This window comes from Triticum urartu, chromosome 2A, assembly GCF_056163025.1.
Source record: "Triticum urartu cultivar PI428250 chromosome 2A, HENAU_Tu73, whole genome shotgun sequence".
NCBI classification, from domain to species: domain Eukaryota; kingdom Viridiplantae; phylum Streptophyta; class Magnoliopsida; order Poales; family Poaceae; genus Triticum; species Triticum urartu.
Genome location: NC_141874.1, coordinates 640,257,859 through 640,278,033, shown reverse-complemented (window position 1 = coordinate 640,278,033; position 20,175 = coordinate 640,257,859). Strand labels below are relative to the sequence as shown.

The 20,175-nt window shown below is 44.4% G+C and overlaps 1 protein-coding gene across 17 annotated transcripts; it reads right to left on the bottom strand.

Moving 5' to 3' along the window:
• Positions 1-2,769: 2,769 nt before the first annotated feature.
• LOC125539358 (uncharacterized) lies at positions 2,770-8,387 on the bottom strand. 17 transcript variants are annotated; one of them, XM_087544676.1, is made up of 7 exons: positions 7,784-8,387; positions 6,027-7,121; positions 5,704-5,925; positions 5,432-5,636; positions 5,145-5,236; positions 3,920-3,993; positions 2,770-3,165 (listed from the first exon to the last, which is right to left on the bottom strand). In XM_087544676.1, the coding sequence occupies exons 3-6, from the start codon at positions 5,740-5,742 to the stop codon at positions 3,922-3,924; spliced, it is 408 nt and encodes a 135-aa protein (XP_087400802.1). In that variant the 5' UTR covers positions 5,743-5,925; positions 6,027-7,121; positions 7,784-8,387; the 3' UTR covers positions 2,770-3,165; positions 3,920-3,921. The 17 variants fall into 17 exon arrangements, 5 of the variants coding, with proteins under 5 accessions (XP_087400802.1, XP_087400804.1, XP_087400803.1 ...); XM_087544678.1 differs by having other exon boundaries at positions 5,145-5,233; XM_087544677.1 differs by lacking the exon at positions 2,770-3,165 and adding an exon at positions 3,442-3,821.
• Between the last annotated feature and the right edge of the window lie 11,788 nt (positions 8,388-20,175).

Here is a 20,175-nt window from a genome sequence, read left to right as displayed (position 1 = left end):
GTGCTTGAAAAGGTGCACAAGAACGGTCTAGAAAACCATAATCGTGGTATTTAGTAATTTCTCAAGCCTTTTACAAGGAATGGACAGAGATTTCAATGGAATGCATGGCAATAGTCAACCACAAACGCGTCATTTACTGCGTTATCAACTATAGAACAATGAAATACGTGCTTGAAAAACATGACGCCTGGCATGGTGCCATGGTATGGCCTCACCGTGCCCTGGTTAAAAGTTGAGAAGGTTTGATTTATGTCGTCATGCACTCCCTTCATAAATCGAACCATCACCGAGGAAGTTCAATGCTTTCGAGAGGGAAATCACCAAGGTTGAAGGGGAATCCAAATTTCCGTCCTAGTTTGCCATTCAGTTTTTTTCCAGCGATCAACATACTGTCTCAAATGCAACATGTTCAAATTTGACATTTTTCCAAACTCCTTTACCATATTTAGGGGATTATGTGCATTTTCTAGGCATTAATTATTCACATAATTCAAATTCGAACAATCGGTGCATGAAAAGGTGCACATGAGAATGGTCTGGAAAACCATGCTCGTGCTATTTAGTACATTCTCATGCCTTTTACAAGGAATGGGCAGATATTTCAAGGAAATATGTGGAAATAGTCAACCATAAATGCGTCGTTTACTGGGTTAACAACTATACAAAAATGAAATACATGCTTGGAAAACATGACGCCTGGTGTGGTGCCATGGTATGGCCTCACCGTGCCCTGGTAAAAATGTCGTCATGCACGCTTTTCATAAATCGAACCATCACCAAAGAAGTTTCATGGTTTCGAGGGGGAAATCATCAAGATTGAAGGGGGGGTCCAAATTTCCTTTGTCCTTTGTCCACAAGTTTTTTCTGTGATGAACATACAACCTGCAAATCACCGTGTTCAAATTTGGCCCTTTTTCGGGTTCATTTGCCATATTTAGGGGGTTATATGCATTTCCTAGGCATTAATGCACACAATTCAAGTTCAAACAATCGGTGCATGAAAGGGTGCACAAGAACGACCTGGAAAATCATGCTCATGCCATTTAGTAAATTCTCATGCCTTTTACAAGGAATGGACAGATATTTCGATGAAATGTGTGGCAATAGTCTACCACAAATGTTTGTTTGTTGGGTTTTTAACTATAGAAAAAATGAAATAAATGCTTGAAAAACATGACGCCTGGCATAGTGCCATGGTATGACCACACCATGCATTGCTAAAAATTTGAGAAGGTTTGGCTTATGTCATCATGCACGCCCTTCATAAATCGAACCATCACCGAGGAAGTTCCATGCTTTCGAGAGGGAAATCCCCAAGATTGAAGGGGAATCCAAATTTCCGGCCTAGTTTGTCATTCAGTTTTTTCCAACGATCAACATACCGCCTCAAATGCAACGTGTTCAAATTTGACATTTTTTCGGGATCATTTACCATATTTATGGGATTATGTGCATTTTCTAGGCATTAATGTACATAATTCAAATTCGAACAATCGGTGCATGAAAAGGTGCACAAGAACGACCTATAAGACCATGCTCGTGTTATTTAGTACATTCTCATGTCTTTTACAAGGAATGGGCAGATATTTCAAGGAAATGTGTAGCAATAGTCAACCATAAACGTGTCGTTTACTGGGTTAACAACTATATAAAAAATGAAACACATGGTTGGAAAACCCGACACCTGGCGTGGTCCCATGGAATGGCCTCACCATTCCCTGGTAAAAATTGGAGAATGTTTTCCTTATGTCGTGATGCACACCTTTCATAAATCGAACCATCACCGAGGAAGTTTCATGGTTTCGAGGGGGAAATCACCAAGATTGAAGGGGGGGTCCAAATTTCCTTTGTCCTTTGTCCACGAGTTTTTTTCCACGATGACCATACAACCTGCAAATCACTGTGTTCCAATTTGGCACTTTTCCGGGTTCATTTGCCATATTTAGGGGATTATGTGCATTTCCTAGGCATTAATGCACATAATTCAAGTTCAAACAATCGATGCACGAAAGGGTGCACAAGAACGGCTTGGAAAACCATGCTCATTCCATTTAGTAAATTCTCATGCCTTTTACAAGGAAGGGACAGATATTTCGATGAAATGTGTGGCAATAGTCAACCACAAATGTTTGTTTATTGGGTTTTCAATTATAGAAAAAATGAAATAAATGCTTGAAAACATGACGCCTGGCATGGTGTGCCATGGTATGACCTCACCATGCCCTGGTAAAAAAATTAGAAGGTTTGTCTTATGTCGTCATACACGCCTTTCATAAATCAAACCATCACCAAACAAGTTCCATACTTTTGAGAGGGAAATCACCAAGATTGAAGGGGAATCCAAATTTTCTTTGTTCTTTGCCCTGGAGTTTTCTTCTATGACGAACATACACCCTACAAATCACCGCGTTCAAATTTAGCATTTTTCCGGGCTTATTTACCATATTTAGGGGATTACTAGCAAAAATGCCCGTGCATTGCAACGGGAGATAGAAAAATAGCTCGGGTCATCGTTGGCCATTGCTTGCGGCACTTGTAGGGAGTAGGAGACGAGGATGAAGAAGTGGATGGGACAATGGTGCGGGTGCGGCCGACATCGATGATGATCTGGTGATGCACAAAGGAGGCAAAGGCAGCATGGGAAGGGCAGATGACTTGGGAGAAACACATGGGTGGGGGTGGGATAGGAGGCATTTGATAAAAATGGCACATATTTCCTTTCATAGCACACTTTTCTTTGTCTTTGACAAAAAAGGCACATGTTTGATATATAGTTGGATAAAATGGCACAACTGAGTTCTCCCTCTATTTTGAGATGTGGGACCACCCGCCATATTTCTTTGAACACTTTTGCACTTTGTCAATTCCTTTACACTGGCTTAGTATGGTTCGGTCAGAGGCCACCGTAATCGATTGAAGCGTAGGTGTTGCTGTGGCCTTTCCCGGCGCTCCGCCCGCCCCACACACTGCTACGTCGCCCCAAGTCATATTTCTTTGAACAATTTTGCACTTTGTCAATTCCTTTACACTTGCTTAGTATGGTTCGATCAGAGGCCATCGTAATTGATTGAAGCGCGGGTGTTGCTGTGGCCTTTCCCGACGCTCCGCCCGCCCCACACACTACTACGTCGCCCCAAGTCTTCTCCCGTGTCTCCAAAACAATTGCTGCCAAAATTTGGATTGCATCAAAGACAAAACACATCAACCATACAATGCTACAGGCAGCAGCTACAACCACCCATCAAAGCAGCCAAAGCAAAACATCAAGTCAACTATTGCAAAACAGTAGAGGTAAAAAAAGGTTAAGAAAATAGTTGTCACGACGAGAAGCCACTGTGCAGCTCCTCTCTTCACTACCATTCTGCTCATAAATTGTCTTTGCCCCTCTACTCTACAGTCGAAATAAAGTAGAGAGCTTTGCTGGGAATAAGAGAAGCTTACTATCTTTGCTTCTGAAGAAAAAACTCAATGCCCTTCACAATTGCATATGTGCAGTTTACAGTAAAGCGAAAACTTAGTTATGATTACCAAGAAGAAAACCACAATCAATAGATAAGCTAACAACGCAGCTATGAAAAAATCATGGACCCTTTTCAAGTTGAAGAAGTAGTAGTTCTACGCTGCAACATCTAGTGGGTTCAGAAATTATTTGAAGTTTTACATATATGATCCACTTCAAATAATTCAAGAAAATAAAAGCCTGATTCTGTCTTCAACACTTCGAAATTCTCACCCTAGCTCATCATATCATTATTTCTTACTGCACTTACGGGCAGGCTAGATGTATTTGATGGTACATGCATGCTATACATACCATTCACCTAACAAAGTATAGAAAGTCATCTTAGAAGTTTATTCCGCCAAGCAAAAATACTGTATGATGAATCAGATGCCAAAATTTTATTTGATTAGGGGTTACCTCTAGAAATAGCAGCACATAAGAAGATAACTGCCTATGCCAGTTATGAAGAAATTCAGCTGCTGTGACATTACCTATTGAGCATGACATTTATAAAAAAGAAGTGAAAAGAAAATAAAGTTACTGCTGAATAAAATAGGATATCTACAAATTTAACAGTAACGGCACTACATGTAAGGCCACATTGATTCAATTGATACGAATGTTCAGCATTTCCTACGAAAATGTCTAAAGCAGTAAAGCTTATAGCAATAAAGCTGAACATTGGATTAAAACAATGATGTGAAAACAACATTTTTTCCTCTAGATCCATAATCGTAGAAAAATATCCAATTGATTGTATCATTACTTCAATGAATTAACTGAGAAGTAGTATTACTTGAGAAGTCCATATAATCAAGATGAAAGCATGTATAGCTAACATTTTTGTGACCAAAACCAATAAAGCGTCAACATTCCCCGGTTCCACCTCTAGACAGTACAGTGAGATCTTTAGCTTAAGCTTAATATCTGAACTGCAAGTGTAAACACGACACTCATGATAGCAGATGAACATGTCAACCTACTTGCCTAGAACCAATACAGAATTGACATATACCATCAACTCTGTTTTGTACTGATGATCCAAACACTAAAACCTGACGTAGTACATTTAACTGAAGTTTAGGGTTGCATGAGCAATAATAAGAACAAGCCTGACACCTTGAGGATTCCCATGTGTCTACAGTAATACATATAAATGAAGCACTCTAGTGTAAAAACTAAAAAAGATAAATTGAATCTCAAATTCTTTGTGTCTTGACATCAGGAAAGGAGACTAAGCAATGGTGAGGTCGAACATAAAAATTCAATATAGAAAGCATCATTGTTGTAAGTCCGTTTATTGTAACAATTAGGCTAATGTGCAGGATCAATCTGCTAAAACTCGCAGTCGAGGGCCTACTTGACCAGCTTTCCAGCAAGTGTCGCATCTTGGATGCGCAGCTGGGCGAGGTAGTACTGTCACAGGTTGAGCGGTTAATCAGAATTTTATGAAACAATAGGAGATAGAACAGTCTCTGTGTAATTATTCAAGGAAAGTCTGTTGAGCAGTTAATACAGACGATACATCAAACTACAATGCATCCACAGTATATGACAACCAAAGACATTCGCATAATCTAGAAGACAACTATGCTATCATATTGATGAAGAAGGGAAGAAAACATAGGAAATCTGAACTCACATCATTATACTGTTTAGGCTTCGCTTCCTTCTTTCTACCACGTCCTTTTTTCAGCTCTTCTACAGGTTCATCTTCTTCTTCCACTTCAGCTACTTTCTCCGACAGAAAACACCACCGATGTCAGCAACCAAGATGAAAATAAGCAAAACATTATTCAACACACAGTGAGAGACATAGCCAAGGTACATTTGTGACCTGATCAATCTTTTCAAGTAGAAATTCAGAATAAAGGTGTGTCTTTGTGAGCAGATCGTCCAACTCTTGCCTTCAGATCAAAAGCCTCCTACCTTGCAGCTTCTCTTCCCGGCCTCCTCTTCTGCCTCTACCTTGCGCTGGGTCTGACACAAACATAGAGATGGGGAGTGGCACGAGGCGGAGCTGCAGGGCTGCCTTCTTGGGTCGGCCGCTTGGTGTGGTTGCCCGCCTCAGCCTACCTGCTTTTCCCCTACCATTGATGATATTTCTCCCGACGACCGCGGTGAAACCATCGATCTGCCAAGACAAACATAAACTGATAATCTGAACTTTGTACAATTACTCACTGATAAACACAATGTACCAGATGGCAATGGCATCCAGAAAAATCATTCGCCTTCATGCACGTGGAATGCAGTTCATAACTGCGATTTATCCCCCATCATATGCTCCAAGGCATAATATTACGTTTAGACTAAAAGGACATGCAACTTTGTTTTCATCAAGGAACTGAATGATGTCAATTCCAGACCACATGTTTCTTCGGTTCAAGAACAACTAACACCAAGGGAGTTCAACAAAGATTCTACATAACATTATCAAAAGATCAGTCCTAGCTTTTTCAAGTGGAACAAATACGAATATTGTAGGAAAAAGGTTCAGTAACAAAAAGAGATTGTATTTTACCTTGGAAAATTGGGATCCTGTATGAGCATCAATTGCGTTGAACGGATCATGGAACAAATAGTTGTCAGCATACTGATACAATGCTCGGGCTATCTAAATCCTTTGTTTCTGCCTGCCACTAAGAGTGCAGCCTCACTCTCTAATGATTTTGATCTCCAAGTATTTCTTTAGCGAATACCACTCAAGGACCCTGCCATACTTCTCGCTCTCCATCTCCTTGCCGAGCATAGAATATCTTTAAGCAATTTGAGGCATTTAGACCTTGCTCCATCCAGTTCCTTCTCATAGAGGATATAGGTTGTGCACAAACAGAGTTTTCAGTTGACAGACAACCAAGGCCCCTTTTAAGCCCTCATCAGTCAAGTGTACCTCACAAAGAAGGCCGCCAAAACTATCCAACATATGAAGCAATGTATATATTTATCAATTATGACACCATCACCAGAATTGCACCTTCTAAGAAGGTGAACCCACAAATCCATGATGCATCTATTCAGAGGTATTGTGGTCGGATCAAATTGCTTCTTTATGAAGTCTAACTTTCAAAGGAGCAACATACATGATAATGATCTGAACTGCAATCTACGATATAATCCAACTCATAAATGTGGAATGTAGAAAAAAGATTACATGGCGTTAGCATGTGAGATCAGCTCAGCTAATGAACTGACATTGAGAGAGCCCAGGTTCTGTGGTGCTTTGACGGCTGCTACAGTAGGGCAAGCGTGATGGCTCTGTTTTCTTGCTTGTCTAGCAGGAAAGTCTTGCATGCCACAAAGCCATGCATGGGATTCACGTAGAAGCCCCTAAAAACAGTACTGAAAATTGGTACCTCTGCTCGAGCACGGGCGCACGGTGCTCCAGCGAAGTTGGTGAGATTGGAAGCTTCAGACGCAGTAATTTCAAGAAGGGAAACTTGCAATTTAGTCAGGATTTCAGTCAAGGGGCCCGGGAATCTTTTATGTCAAAGCAGTCCAGGTGTAATCAGCATCGGTCATGTCATGCCTACGTGTTCGAGCAGTTCTCCTGCACTGACACAGCAGGGATCCAATCTGAATCCTGGTAATCTCAATCCCTTCAGGAAAAAGCCTTCCGCTGCATCAAAACAACCATTTCAATATTTAAAATTTTCAAGAACATTAGGTTCCTCAACCCCTATGTCTCCAAATATACATCATTTTTGTTCCTTGAAATTCAGAATAATATGACCGCGTAGACCGAATAGTGCTCCTCTATACACCAAATTTCCGACGAGTGCAAGTAAATTGAAAAAGAAATAACAGAATCCCCTTGTTATTAACGTTCAATACGCACTTGTACAATGATAAATTATACTCTTGAAAGTTTCAGAAGTTACTAAGATGGTATATGCTGAGATCTTGGAGAAGTACGAACAAATAATATGCAGATAATCATTTATAGACTTCCATGCAGAAGTACAATACATCGTCTACCCAGGACCGGGAAGCAACACAAAATTATGGCATGATATTATTCACTTCTTTTTGTTGCCAATGAACACTAAATTGTTCACTTGCCAATACAAGACTGCAACCACTACGTAGCCCTGTACATCGACCAAATACATTAATTAGTTTCCCGTGGACAACATATCTTAAACAGTACTCGATGTTTCCACAAAAGGCTTGCTAGGGGTTGTCGTGTGATTGTCAAAATTGAGCAGAATTGATTATGAAAAGATGCCTGATGGTAAAGAATCAAAGTAGATTGCTGTCTACTAAAGAAAATTCTCTCACCTCGTACACGTTGCTGTTATCTATGGCCATCAGCAGCTAGCGCCCCAGGTGCAGATGCACTTCCATACTGCAGGTGAGGAATTGCAGAATCTAGCATCCAGGGCAAGCCACGATGAAAAAGGCTTCTCCAGCGAGGGAAAGAGGAGAGGCGGCAAGGGATCCAATGGAACTATGGAGAACATGTGCCTATGGATGGGTGCACCGGGCAGGGCGGCAGGCCTTGAGATCCTTTGCGCTGGATTTGCTGCGCGGCCGGGATCCCCGGCAACGGCCGAGAGCGGTTTGGACGGTGGTGGTGGCGGCGGAGGGGACGGCGGTGGTGGCGACGGCAAAGGGCGGTGGCGCGGACGGCGGTGGTGGCGGTGGCAAAGGGAGGCGGCGCAGGCGGCGTTGGTGGCAGAGGCAAAGGGCAGCGGCGCGGACCCGAACTACTCCTCCCGCGCGCGTCTGCTCCCGGCCGCCGCGGCCACCTTGGATCCCGGCGAGCGAGCGAGGGATTGGGTGGGGTTATACGGGCTATGGCGGAGAAGCACCCAGCGATGGGCGACGCCTGAAATTGGGGATCGTCATTGGGGGATAGGCGAGGGCCGAAGCGGTATGTTGACTTACAGATTACAGATAGCTATGATGTGGACCGCGGGTTGATTTAAAAAAGAATTGGCATCTTTGTGTAAAAAGGCCGCGACAGCGAATCCGGAGACTCAATCCGTACTTTATTATTAGGGAGAGATGTGCATTTTCTAGGTATTTAGCGCATATAAATCCAATCCAGCTGCAGGTGCACGGGTGTGATGTGAGGGATGTGGATTGCCATTCGATCGCGGCGCATCCTACCGTGCACACGCGCGATCCACGTGGCTGGGGTTCCGTCCAATCATAATGCAACACACAATAGGCTCAACGCACACTGTTTCCGGAAGCGATGGAAATGAACCTTGTGCGATAATGAACAAGCAAAATTGTAAGGGAAGCCAAATTGTTGTTGTCGTTTGTCGTTGAGCTCTTGAATACCACTGCACTGTACGGCTGCCCGACGCCTCCGTCCCAGAACTCTCTCCAGGCGTCGTCCATGGCACCGCGGCACATAGTAACTGGTAAGAAAGTGATAGCATTGCGTCACGCCGCGTTCCTCGCCGCCCGCGACCGCACACATGGTAAGGAAGCAATGGCATCTCGCCACACCCAGTTCATCGCCGCCGGCGGCCAGACAGTTACATGGGCGGACTTTGAGGTTGGTCGAATGGGTGGTGGATCTAGAGGCGGCCAAAGCCGCACAGAAGGAGAGGAAAAGGCAGAAAGAAGTCAAGAAAAGAGAGTCTCACCATCGCAAGAAAAAATAGGCCGCATGCCGTGGTGAGGAGAGCTTGGCGGAGATCGAAGCACGGTGGGCTGCCGCATACAAGGCCGGGAAGGAGAACACCGGCGTCCGGCCAACATGCCCCGATGGCAGCATGTGAGAAGTAGTTTAAGTTTGTAGTATTAGAGCAAATTACCAGTATTACTTTAAGTTTGTAGTATTAACGTACAATGTCGGTAAGAGCATCCTTTGAGGGCTTTGAGCATTGATTAGCATGTGCGCTCGTGTGTGTTTTTTGCATTAATCATTAGAAGATCACAAAACACACGGTTTCTATGCCGTACCCGTCTGGGTTTTTTTGCGTTAATGATCCATAAGTCAGTTACCTGTGCGATTTTTCCTAATAAACCAGGCATACCATTGACCGAATAAAATCAACTACACGTTACGCGCTTTGTCTGCATTGTGTGTTTCCCCCGCCCAAGTTTCAAGTTTCGCAGCGAAATTTTCATTAGGCGTGCGATTTCAGAATTTATTCCTCCAAACACATCCCCACCCCCAGTACCCCCCTCGCGACTCCCTCTACCGGCATCTCAAACCGCCACTGGCGCAACCATAGCTTCAACCATATCTACGTTCTGCTCAGATCCAGTCAAGTAACCCACCGATCTCTATTACGGCCCCGACCTGATTGCTTGAATGGCGCCTACGAAATATCCTCGTGCCTCCAAATCCCCACTGCCAGGAGCTGATGGCGGTCAATGGCGCGATGGCCACTGTGTGTGTTGACCCGGAGGAACACCTCGCCTCCGCCGCCGACATGGTGCAGGCTCTGGCCCAGATAAAGTGCCCCAGCGACTACCCCCGAGGACTTAACAGGTAAGATCTGACCAGCTAAATCTTACCAATACCACTTGCAACGGCTATGATTTGTATGGTTGATGTATTAAGCATGTTCGTGCCTCATTTATTTCAGTACTGCACACTGTGTGATGTTCAAATATTACCGTGTCTAACTCAATTTCACCAATACTAGCAACAAACTTACAATACATGACTCGGGATATCACTAGAGATGCTGCCCATTTGCTATTTTTAGTGGATGCTAACCCTCTTGTACTTAACATCTTGTCCATGTACTTACGCAGGGTCATAACAACTGATGTTGTTGTTTGCCATCGAGGTTAGCTGCATCCCATGTCTTATAATATTTCACATCATTTGTACAATTGCAGTTTAACTTGTATCATTTACTGGTTTCCTGTAGGTACACATGTCAGTGGCACTAATCCACGCTTCGACCCGGAGGAACAGCTCACCTCCGCCGTCGCTGACTTTGGTGGGCTCTGGCCAACATGAAGTGGCCCAGCAACTACCTCTGAGGACTTACCAAGTATGTACTCACGAGTTCAATCTTACCAATACCAGTTGCAATTAATGGCTATGTTCTGTACGGTCGATGTATTAAGCATGTTCTGGTAAACATGCCTAACACGTTTTATCTACTTTCCCTATCTTTTTATAGACATATGGGCCATTCTCTGCTTTGGCAGCACCTGCCTTGTGATGTTTAACTATTCCAATTGCATTTTTATCAGTACCGATTTTAATGTCTATTAAACCTATTGCAATTAACAGTTGAATCCATTTTTAAACAGTTGTATTTCAATGGCTACAAACTTACAAAACATGACTTAGGATGTTGTTAAGCCCGTTGCAATTAATAGTTGTATCCATTTTTAATCTGTCCATTTGCTACCATGCTACTCTCCGCAATGAAGATATACTAGAGATGTTGCCCACTTGCTATTTTTGGTGGATGCTAACCCTGTTGTACTTAACATGCATGTCCATGTACTTACGCAGTGTCATAATGGCCGATGTTGTTGTTTGCCGTCGAGGTTAGCTGCATCCCATGTCTTACAGTATTTCATATCATTTGTGCAATTGCAGTTTAACTTCTACCATTTACTGGTTGCCTGTAGGTACACATGTCAGTGGCACTGATCCATCCTTCGACCCGGAGGAACAGCTCGCCTCCACCGCCGCTGACTTTGGGCGGGCTCTGGCCAAGATGAAGTGCCCCAGCAACTACCTCTCAGGACTTACCAAGTATGTACTCACCAGTTCAATCTTACCAATACCAGTTGCAATTAATGGCTATATTCTATATGGTTGATGTATTAAGAATGTTGTGGTAAACATGCCTAACATGTTTTAGCTATTTTGCCTACCTTTCTATAGACAACTTGGCCATTATCTGCTCTGGCAGCACATGCCCTGTGATGTTTAACTCTGCCAATTGCATTTTTATCAGTACCGGTTTCAATGGCCATTAAGCCTGTTGCAATTAATAGTTGTATCCATTTTTAAAGAGTTGTATTTCAATGGCTACAAACTTACAAAATATGAATTAGGATGTTGTTAAGCCTGTTGCAATTAACAATTGTGTCATTTTTAATACGTCCCTTTGCTACGGTGCTACTCTTTCGCAATGAAGATATCACTACAGATGCTGCCGTTTTATTACATTTTGCTATTTTTGGTGGATGTTAACCCTGTTGTAGTTAACATTGGCTTTCCATGTACTTAACAGGGCTACAATGGGTGATGTTGTTGTTTGCCATCGAGGTTAGCTGCATCCCATGTCTTATACACCATATATTCCTAAATATAAGTATTTTTAGAGATTCCAATATAGACTACATAAGGAGCAAAATGAGTGAATCTAGATTCTAATATAAACTATATCTATAATTCTATATACATCTGTATGTAGTTCATATTGAAATCTCAAAAAAAAAATTACTTGTACTTAGGAACATAGGTAGTTGTATTTTACATCATTTGTGCAATCTCAGTTTAGCTTCTAACATTTACTGGTTGCTTGTAGGTACATATATGAGCGGTACTGATCCATGCTTCGATCCCTTTTGCGTATGGGGCAATGAGATATTCATGAACAAGCATCAAGTGAGGAAACTAAGAAAGATTGTTAGGCGAAACAAACGGGTGATTGGAATTAAGCTCTTTATTTACACTTTGTCCAAGACAATAGTGAACTTTAGGATGGTAAGTAATGTGTTGCCGTTTCCCCCTGCCCATAAGAGGTTACTCTACTAGACCTCAGTATATGATATTTTTCTCTTTTCAGTGGTTTCCGAAACTATTTACTGATGATTACCTTGCAAATTACATGACCGGAGTGGAAGCAACTAAGGTTAAAGTATATAATTCATGCTATCATGATAATGCTCTAGAAGTCTTCCTGAAGGCGGTGAAGGATGGGCGGGCGATCGTCACAAGAGGTTAGACAAAAGTGGTTCGTGCCTATGGCATGCAGGAAGGCACATTATGGGCATTTCGCTTCTTTTAACACCGTCGACAGTCAAAATGATTTACACTTGTCTCTTCAACTTTACCGCCTTTAAATATTATGGTTCATCATAGTTAATTGCTGCCTAATCCAGTAATTACCGAACATATTGTACTAGCAATTTTATTTATGGATTCGTTGTTGAACCATTGTGCTAAGAATTTGAATCGCACGTTTCATATTTCAAAATTTCCAATTCGAATAATAAATTACAGGCAAAAAAAATATGGAAGAGCTAATAAAATAATGTGCACACGGTTAGAAAGGAAACATCGTATGCGATGTAAAAAGAGAACAAACGGTCATGGAACTTTGCAAACGGTTCTGGTAGTAAAAGCGCTTGCGATGGATAGCCCAATGCCACACAGTTTTCTACATCAAATCGTGTGCGATGTAGTTCAGAAAAGGAAACAGTTAACCAGGGCAGAGCATGTGTGATAGTTACACCTTTCACACATGAGCGTATACATAAAACTGTGTGGGATGTACATACGAATGGAAACGTTTTCCCTGAATTGACTATGTGGGATGTACATAAGAATGGAAATGTATTCCTTGGATTGACTGTGTGTGATATACATACTAACGGAAATGTTTTTCTGGGATTCACCGCGTGGGATGTACATACGAATGGAAATGATTGGGTTTCGATGCCTCGCCCGATAACACACGAGTCCCAGGAGGGTGAAACACCCTCGATGCGACTATAGCTCCCACGTGTCGAGGCACGACTTAGAGATATAATCGCATTGAAGGCATATGTCGCAAGTCAGGCAATCTTCACAACATCCCATGTAATATGATAATAAAAGGGGAGATAACATAGTTGGCTTACACTCGCCATGTTAATCAAGTACATAAATAACATTACATCATCCAAACACTCATGGCCCGACTACGACGCCAAAATAAAAGAGAACCCAACATGCGACACGGTCCCAATCACCCCCAACTGGGCACCACTACTGATCATCGGGAAAGGAAACATAGTATCGTTGAGAGTCTTCGTCGAACTCCCACTTGAGATCATACGCGTCTCCTGGAGCGGAATCATCAGGCCCTACATCTGGTGTAATAGTAATCTGTGAGCCACAGGGACTCAGCAATCTCACACCCTCGCGATCAAGACTATTTAAGCTTATAGGTAAGGCAAGGTAAAATATGAGTGGAGCTGCAGCAAGTGACTAACAAGTCTGGTGGCTAACTTATTCGCAAAGGAGAGCGAGAAGAGGAGGCAAAGAACGAGCGAGAAACTAGAGAACAACCTGCGCAAACATTACTCCAACACCGTGTCCACTTCCCGGACTCCGCCGAGAAGAGGCCATCACGGCAACACACTCAGTTGATTCATTTTAATTAAGTTAAGGTTCAAGTTATCTACAACCGGACATTAACAAATTCACATCTGCCCATAACCGCGGGCACGGCTTTCGAAAGTTCAATCCCTGCAGGGGAGTCCCAACTTAGCCCATGACAAGCTCTCACGGTCAACGAAGGAATAGACCTCCTCCCAAGACGTTCCGATCAGACTCGGTATCTCGGTAATTCAAGACACTTCGACAGGTTAAAACAAGACCAGCAACACCGCCCAAATGTGCCGACAAATCCCGATAGGAGCTGCACATATCTCTTTCTCAGGGCACACTCAGATGAGCCAGACGTCGGGTAGGCCAGCCCAGAGTTGCCCCTGGTAGCCCCGGACATCGCTCGGTGGGACCAACACTCAGAGGAGCACTGGCCCGGGGGGGGGATAAAATAAGATGACCCTTGAGTCTACAGAACCCAAGGGAAAGAAAAGGGCTAGGTGGCAAATGGTAAGACCAATGTTGGGCATTGCTGGAAAAGCTTTAATCAAGGCGAAGTATCAAGGGGTTCCCATTATAACCCAACCACGTAAGGAACGCAAAAATCTGGGAACATAACACCGATATGATGGAAACTAGGGCGGCAAGAGTGGAACAAAACACTAGGCGAGAGGCCAAGCCTTCCACCCTTTACCAAGTATATAGATGCATTAAGATAACATAGCAATATAATGATATCCCAACAAGTAAATAAATGTTCCAATAAGGAACGGCCTCCAATCTTCATCTGCAACTAGCAACGCTATAAGAGGGGCTGAGCAAAGCGGTAACATAGCCAATCAACGGTTTGCTAGGACAATGGTGGGTTAGAGGTTTGACATGGCAATTTAGGAGGCTTTCAAGCAAGTGGTAGGCGTAGCAATGGCATAGCAAAAGAGCGAGCAACTAGCATAGCAAAGATAATAGTGATTTCGAGGGTATGATCATCTTGCCTGCACAGTTGTCAGAGTTGACTGGATCCTCAAACCCAAACTCAACGGGCTCCTCGTTAGCGAACTCGTCTCCCGGCTCTACCCAAACAAGACAAACAAGCAATAAGGATACAATTAACCACGTGCAAACTCAAACAACATAATGCAAAGATGATATGCTATGTGGGATGCGATGCGGGATGCAAAATGCAAGATATGCCAGGAAATGCATGAACCTGGCCTCAACTTGGAATTCCAAGTGTGCCACTGGAAAGATGAGATGAAATCGCTTGAAAACGATATAAAGAACACCGGAATCGGAGTTACGGTTTGGAAATGGCATGTGATTCAAAAATGACACCGGTCTGCGATTTACAGCAAGTAGGCATCTAAATGCAACAAAATGAACATGCTGCAGCATCCAAACATGACAACAAAATACATGGCAGGGATGCACACAAGATGCTTAACAAAAGTCTAGCACTGAGCTACGGCCAAATCATCCATTAGGAGGTTCAAACAAGCATGGCAAAAACGCAAATGGTAAGACAGATCTCAGACTTAGTGAAATTAACACTCGTCTGGAATTTCAGATCATATAGCCCTCTTCGGAGCAACAAAACAACATGCTACAGGACCTGAACATGACAAATAAAGACATGACATGGAGCTACTCAACAAGCTTAACAAAAGTCCCTTAGTGACCTTGAGCCAAAAGGGATCACAAAATATACTAACAAGCACACGAACATAGCAAAAACATAATCAGTTTTCAGGCTTAGTGAAAACTGGGACATGCTGAAAATTAACTCACGAAGGCATGTTTACGAGCTCGATGCACTCACCACGGTGCAAGTCATGGCAAGACAAGCATACATCCCTTAAGAAGGCACAAAATACAAGCTAGACATGGCAATAAAAATGGCATAGCATGCACGGATCAACTACAATAACATCGGCAAAATCGCAAACAAGTTGACGATCTGCCCAGATTCGCAACAAAGCAAAAGTAGATCTCGATTGACTCAAGCTAGGGTGCTCCATAATTGCAAACAAAGAGATGGATGGATAGAGCACTACAAGATTAACAAAACTCCCTTACTGATCATCCTCAAAAGAGGCACGGATCACTAGGAAACAACATGAACATATGGCATCATGAGATAAACAATCCCAGGACTTAGTGAAATCACTAAGTCCCTGAAAACAGAATTAGCAAGTGCACCTCTTCGCAAGCTTGCACAAGTCACCACACACATCCTAAAAATACATGGGTTGCACCTCTGGATAGATGACAAAACCCTTAACAAAACACATGTAGAACTCACGGGCATAGCATGCACACATTAATCATGGAAAAAATGACAAAAGTCTAAGATGAACTAGCAGATCTGACAATTATCTCAAGTAGCCCTCTTCTAACAGCATTTCGGGCATCAAGATGAGCTCAAATGAAAATGATGCAATGGAATGAAATGATGTACTCTCTGAGATGAACATTTTGATATGCTATATGCATGAATCGGAGCTACGGATGCAAAGTTACGGAGCCGCGAACAGGAGCATATGGATCAAGAATTTTGGGACTTAGTAAAAAGATCAACCTCTCCTAGGGTTTACTGTAGCTGTGAACCGGATCGGATCTCGCGCACTATTCACCGGTGGATCCGGCGCTCGCCGGCAGGCTGGCGTGGAGGAGGCGGCCGGGGTGGTCGCCGGCAGGCGGCGGCGGGCGGCGCGGCGGGCTCGGCCGGCGATGGCGGTGCGGCGAGCTCGGCCGGCGAGGGCGAGCTGCGGCGGCGCGGCGGAGGGGCGGCGGCGGGCGGGAGGAGGGAGGCGGCGCGGGGCGCGGCCCGGGAGGCGGCGCGGGAGGGCCGGCCTCGGGCCCCTGCGGGCCGCGGCGGCGGCGGGCGCCGGGCGCCACGTGGCGCGTCCCGGTTGGGCGGCGGTTGCGGCGGACGTTGTCCGGCTCCGCCCGGACATGTCCGGAGCGGCGGATCTGGGAATTTTTAGGGTTAGGGGGGAGAGGAACCGCGAATTTGGAATGGGGGTGTATATATAGGCGTAGGGGGAGCTAGGAGAGTCCAAATGAGGTGCGGTTTTCGGCCACGCAATCGTGATCGAACGCTCTAGGACATGGAGCAGAGTTTGGTGGGTTTTGGGCCAAATTGGAGGGGTGTTGGGCTGCAACACACACGAGGCCTTTTCGGTCCCTCGGTTAACCGTTGGAGTATCAAACGAAGTCCAAATGGTACGAAACTTGACAGGCGGTCTACCGGTAGTAAACCAAGGCCGCTTGGCAAGTCTCGGCCCAATCCGGCAATGTTTAATCCCCACACACGAAAGAAAGCTAGAAATGACCACCAGAGGAGAACGGAGCGCCGGATTGCAAAACGGACAACGGGGAAAATGCTTGAATGCATGAGATGAACACGTATGCAAATGCAATGCACATGATGACATGATATGAGATGCATGACAATGACAACAACACACGAAGACAAAGACCCGAACCCGAGGAAATAAATATAACTTAACGCCGGAAACGGCAAGAGTTGGAGTACAAATTGGGAAAGTTACATCCGGGGTGTTACAACACTCCACCACTACGAAAGGATATCGTCCCGAGATCTAGGACTGAAAGAACGCCGGGTACACAGAACGGAGGTGATCCTCGCGTTCCCAGGTAGCTTCACGGTCGGAATGGTGTGACCACTTGACTTTGAGAAATTTGATTGACTTGTTGCGAGTCTTGCGTTCAGTCTCTTCAAGAATAGCAACTGGGTGCTCATGATAAGAGAGATCTTCTTGGAGCTCAATGTCCTCGAAGTTGACGGTGCGGTCAGGAGTCTTGAAGCACTTTCGAAGCTGAGAGACATGGAACACGTCATGAACATTTGCAAAGTTTGAAGGAAGCTCGAGTTGATAGGCGAGGTCGCCTCTCTTGCTGACAATCTTGAAAGGTCCCACGTATCTAGGGACAAGCTTTCCTTTGATACCGAAGCGACGAGTACCTTTCATAGGAGAGACGCGGAGGTAAACATGATCTCCGATCTCGAAAGCCAAATCACGGTGCTTACTATCATAGTAGCTCTTCTGGCGGGATTGGGCTGCTTTGAGGTTATCACGAATGACTTTGCACATTTCTTCTGCCTCTGTGATTAAGTCATTACCCAAAAGCTGACGTTCACCGGTTTCAGACCAGTTGAGAGGGGTACGGCACTTCCTGCCATACAGAATTTCAAAAGGGGCCTTGCCCGAACTTGCTTGAAAACTGTTGTTGTAGGAGAATTCAGCATAAGGAAGACAATCCTCCCACTTCATGCCGAAGGAGATCACACAAGCCCTGAGCATATCTTCAAGAATCTGGTTGACACGCTCGACTTGACCGCTTGTTTGAGGATGGAAAGCTGTGCTGAAGCGGATGTTAGTGCCCATGGCCTTCTAAAAAGAATCCCAAAACTTCGAGGTAAAGATGCTGCCACGGTCTGAAGAGATCACTTGAGGAATATCGTGCAGAGAGACAATTCGAGAGGTATAGAGTTCCGCCAATTGAGCTGCAGTGATCGACTCTTTGATAGGCAGAAAGTGAGCCACTTTGGTGAGTTTGTCGATGACAACGAATATAGCATCATTGCCACGCTTGGACTTTGGAAACCCAGTCACGAAGTCCATTTCAATGTGGTCAAAATTCCATTCTGGAATGGCAAGAGGTTGGAGGAGACCTGCTGGCCTTTGGTGTTCTGCCTTCACTCTTCTGCAGACATCACATTCATTCACGAATTGAGCGATCTCGCGCTTCATTCGAGTCCACCAATAAGCTTGCTTGAGGTCCTGATACATCTTCGTGCTCCCAGGGTGGATGGAGAGGAGAGAATTGTGAGCCTCGTTCATGATCACTTTACGGAGGTCACCTTTGGGCACAACAATACGATCCTTGAAGAAGAGAGTGTCCTTGTCATCAAGGCGGTAGCACTTGTACTTGGACTGACTCTTGGCAATCCCAATCTTCACCTTTTTCACCATAGCATCAAGAAGCTGGGCTTGGCGAATCTGGTCCTCTAAGGTAGGAGAGACTTGAAGGTTGGCGAGGAAACCTTGAGGAACAACTTGCAGATTAAGTTTGCGGAAAGCTTCACAAAGCTCGGGTTGATAAGGCTTAAGAATCAGACTGTTGTAGTAAGCCTTTCTGCTCAAAGCGTCAGCAATCACATTAGCCTTGCCTGGAGTGTACTCAATACTCGGATTATACTCTTGAATCATTTCGACCCATCGAGTTTGCCTGAGGTTGAGATTAGGCTGAGTGAAGATGTACTTGAGACTCTTGCGATCAGTGAAAATGTCCACTTTTCTTCCCAATAGAAGATGTCTCCAAGTCAAAAGAGCATGCACAACTGCCGCCAACTCGAGATCATGAGTGGGGTAGTTCTTCTCATTAGGCTTCAACTGGCGAGATGTATAAGCAACAACTTTCTTCTCTTGCATCAATACTGCACCAAGACCTTGGAGAGAGGCATCACAAAAGACCTCGTACGGCTTGGATTCATCAGGCGGAGTCAGAACTGGAGCAGTGATCAATTTCTCTTTCAAAGTGTTGAAAGCAATGTCACACTCCGGAGACCAAACGTACTTGACGTGCTTCTGGAGAAGATTTGAGAGAGGCTTTGTGATCTTAGAAAAGTTTTCAACGAATCTTCGGCAATAGCTTGCGAGACCGAGAAAACTGCGGAGTTGCTTCACGTTCTGAGGAGGTTCCCAATTCACAATTGCAGACACCTTCTCAGGATTCACGGCAATGCCCTTGGCAGAGATGATATGACCAGGATAAAGAACCTCATCGAGCCAAAATTCACACTTGGAGAACTTGGCATAGAACTGATGTTCCCTGAGCTTATCAAGCACCAAACGCAAGTGTTTGGCATGATCTTCCTTGTTCTTCGAGAAAACCAGAATGTCGTCGAGATAGACCAAAACGAAGTCATTGGTGTAGGCGTTGAAGATGAAGTTCATCATGCGAGAGAACATCGGAGGAGCGTTGGCGAGGCCAAAAGACATGACAGTGTATTCATATGAACCAAATCTTGTTCTGAATGCTGTCTTGGGAATATCTTCTTCACGAATGCGAATCTGGTGATAACCCATACGGAGATCAAGCTTGGAGAATACTTGGGCACCTTTGAGTTGTTCGAACAGCTCATTGATGTTGGGAAGTGGGTATTTGTTCTTGATGGTCTTCTTATTCACTGGACAGTAATCAACACAAAGTCGGTCCGTTCCATCCTTCTTCTTCACAAAAAGAACACCACAACCCCACGGAGAAGAACTAGGCCGGATGAGACCCATTCTCTCTTGCTCATCGAGTTGCTTCTTCAGCTCCTTCAACTCTTCAGGTCCGAGCTTGTAAGGACGTTTGCACACAGGTTCCGTGCCAGGCTCAAGATCAA